The sequence below is a fragment of the Otolemur garnettii genome, unplaced genomic scaffold, assembly GCF_000181295.1.
Source record: "Otolemur garnettii isolate 467f Iridium unplaced genomic scaffold, OtoGar3 scaffold00055, whole genome shotgun sequence".
Lineage (NCBI taxonomy): Eukaryota > Metazoa > Chordata > Mammalia > Primates > Galagidae > Otolemur > Otolemur garnettii.
The window spans coordinates 5,519,657-5,522,325 of record NW_003852450.1 but is presented as its reverse complement, the minus strand read 5'-3'; the positions used below and the strand labels follow the sequence as shown (position 1 = coordinate 5,522,325).

Here is a 2,669-nt window from a genome sequence, read left to right as displayed (position 1 = left end):
AAAAGAAAAGACTAAGGGATAATTGGCCAGAAGAATAAAATGGATTCCTGATGAAACTGTGGGTTCTCAGTGCAAAAGAGACACAGCTAGGAGAGTGGGAACGGACAGGTAATGTCTACCTTGAAGTTAGTCCAGTCTTTGCCATTCACTTGTTCCTGAAGAAAGGAATAACAGGAGAAAGAGGAAAAGATACTAAAACCAAATTTATACCTTTCCCTAAGCATTCCTTCTTCCCCTGGGGGAGAGAAGGATTTCTACCACTTGTCTAGAGGATCATCTTGGGCTGTTTAGTGGAGGACAATTCATGAAAAAGGATAAGGAGGAAGCTTGCCTGGAGCTACATGGAGACACCTTCAGGGCCTTTGCCATTGCGCAGAAACAGTTCCAGTCTCTTGCTTTCTAATCCCCATCCCATTGTTCCAAGCAATGTGACTCAGGCTGGGAGCACCCTCCCAGCAGCAATCATGCTCCAAGAGAAAGCAGCTCAGGGGTGAGTGTGCACTCACCTACTTGAGTGTTTTGGTCAATATCCCAAAGATTCATTAGAGCCTCTAGCAAGAATGAATGGGAAGCAGAGACGTGAGCTTCCTTTACATTTCCCTTCCCTGCAACCCAGCCCCTTTGCTGTGGCCCTTCTGGGCTCTGAGCAGGACCAAGAAATTGGATATCTGATCTCTTTCTTAATAGTCATTTTGGGTTTCCACCCCACTTTTTTCTTTCTTGTTCAAACAGGTAAAAAACAAGGAGTCTCTGAAAATCGCAACAAAGGTAACCTTTCCACCCACTCATTTACCATCTCTACCTGCCCACGCTCAACCAGACCTTTCCAGGCCATCTGCCTTCTCCCTTTTCCGTTCCATCAATCTGTTATCTGCTGCTGTGTCTTAGATCCCTCATCCTGAGGAAGGTGCAGAGATTTGTGGGGGGTGGGGGTGGGCTCAAGTTGCCAATCCCAATCTAAAATGGGACAACAGCACCCTCTGCCGTTGGCTCATAGAATCTCATGTCAAGGTTTCTCTTGGGGGATGTGTAGGATTGCTCTACTCTTCCCAGGGGGCTGAACTCTTTGTTTCATTGCCCTCAGATGAGTTTAAACACCAGCAGTCATCAGTTTCTGGGTCCTTAAGGTGGAGGGGTTGGGGTGGGCAGTCCCTGCACCCTCCTCTTGCTAGCTTCCTCATCCATGTCCTCTTCTGGTCTGGCTTGCTTCTCTGGTGGTCTTCTCAGGGCTGCGTGGAGATAGCCCTTTGTCTGGACCTGTCTCCCCACCTCTTTTCTTTGTTCTCTCCACAATGTTTTCTTCCTCCTGATCTGATGTGTGTTTCTCCTTTTTGGTGGCTGTGTTTGCATCTCGTCTCTGTCTTGTTTGTGAGTCTCACAGCAGAGACAAGCTCTCAGGAAGAGCATCCTAAGCAAGGGACTGAACTCTGCAGGGGTAAAGTTGGAGACCAACAAGAACTACTCTCTTGGGACAAATCCTAGAGTTTTTTTCCCTTTGTAACTAACCCACATCGTAATAATCTTTAGAAATGAAGTTATCACATCAGAGAACTGGGGCCAAACAGAAACAGTTCTTTAACTTTAGGTCTTTTTAACTCTTTTAAAAACAAAAGGGATTTTTATGTTTGTCTTGACCTCTGCTTTCTCTTATTCCAGGGAAGGTCCCTCACATCGCTTCATCCCTCTCTGCCAAAAAGCTTAACCCCAAATCCCACTCTATACTTCCCTACCTTTGTCAGGCAAGGATAAAGGGGGTTTTCCTTCCCCTGTCCTTCAACTGATAAGAGGCACTGGAAAATAATCCTGGGTCTGGGGGTCTATGTGTCTTTCCTGATCGTTGAGAGAGAGAGAGAAGCTATTTAATAGAGCAGGCTTATGCTCTAGAAACATCTGCAACCTTTTCTTTCCACCCCTTTCTGCAGTAAAGATTCATTATTTTAAGCACAGAATTTTAGGAAGGAGGGTTGTTGGTAATAGCCTTTACTGACTTGATTAATCCCTTTGCTGGAATAAACCTGGCTTCGGGCTCTGAAGTGATGCCAGGAAGCTGCCACTAAAAGCACCCTTGTTTCATCTTCATTTGTTAGAATATTGTTTCAAAGACCCCAATAGAGGGTTGAAGGTAAGTTCCGTGTTTGGTATGGGGGGGAATGGTAGGAACTGGTGTCAAGGGGCCCCAGGTGTATTCCAGGAAGACAGAAGGATAATTTGGTTTCTACCTGCCTGCCACTCTGCTAACACCTTTCCTGCTCACCTTTCCTATTTCTGTGCACACCCTAGCAAAGACCCAGGATGGAGTGGCCCTGGAAATCCAGCCACTCAACAGCCAAGAGGGAATCGACAGTGAGGAGAAGGACAAGAAGGTATCCAAGGTGCCTAAAAAAGAGAAGTCGGTGCTGCAGGGCAAGCTGACTCGCCTGGCTGTTCAGATTGGGAAAGCTGGTGAGTAGGGTAGAGCCTAGTTGTTGTTTATCAGTATCCTTCTGGATTCTCACTACTTTGATCCCCTTCTTTCCACACCAACCAGGACTGGCAAAAAGAAGCTTAAATTTCAGAGTGACTAGTTGGGTTTAGGTAACTATGTCCCTATCTCTGCCACCATTTGGCCACTCCCTACAGAGAGAAATTTGCTCTCTGTGCAAGGGTTAAAGGCCTTGAGGCCTCTTTCA

General features: G+C 46.3%; 1 protein-coding gene across 1 annotated transcript in view; it reads left to right on the top strand.

Moving 5' to 3' along the window:
* Positions 1–2,669, top strand: part of ATP2B4 (ATPase plasma membrane Ca2+ transporting 4) — a 107,080-nt gene that overhangs the window by 73,384 nt on the left and 31,027 nt on the right. The window contains exons 7-8 of the mRNA XM_003792250.2: positions 733–768; positions 2,281–2,442. Coding sequence (XP_003792298.1) covers positions 733–768; positions 2,281–2,442 — 198 coding nt within the window. The remainder of the gene's footprint in view (positions 1–732; positions 769–2,280; positions 2,443–2,669) is intronic.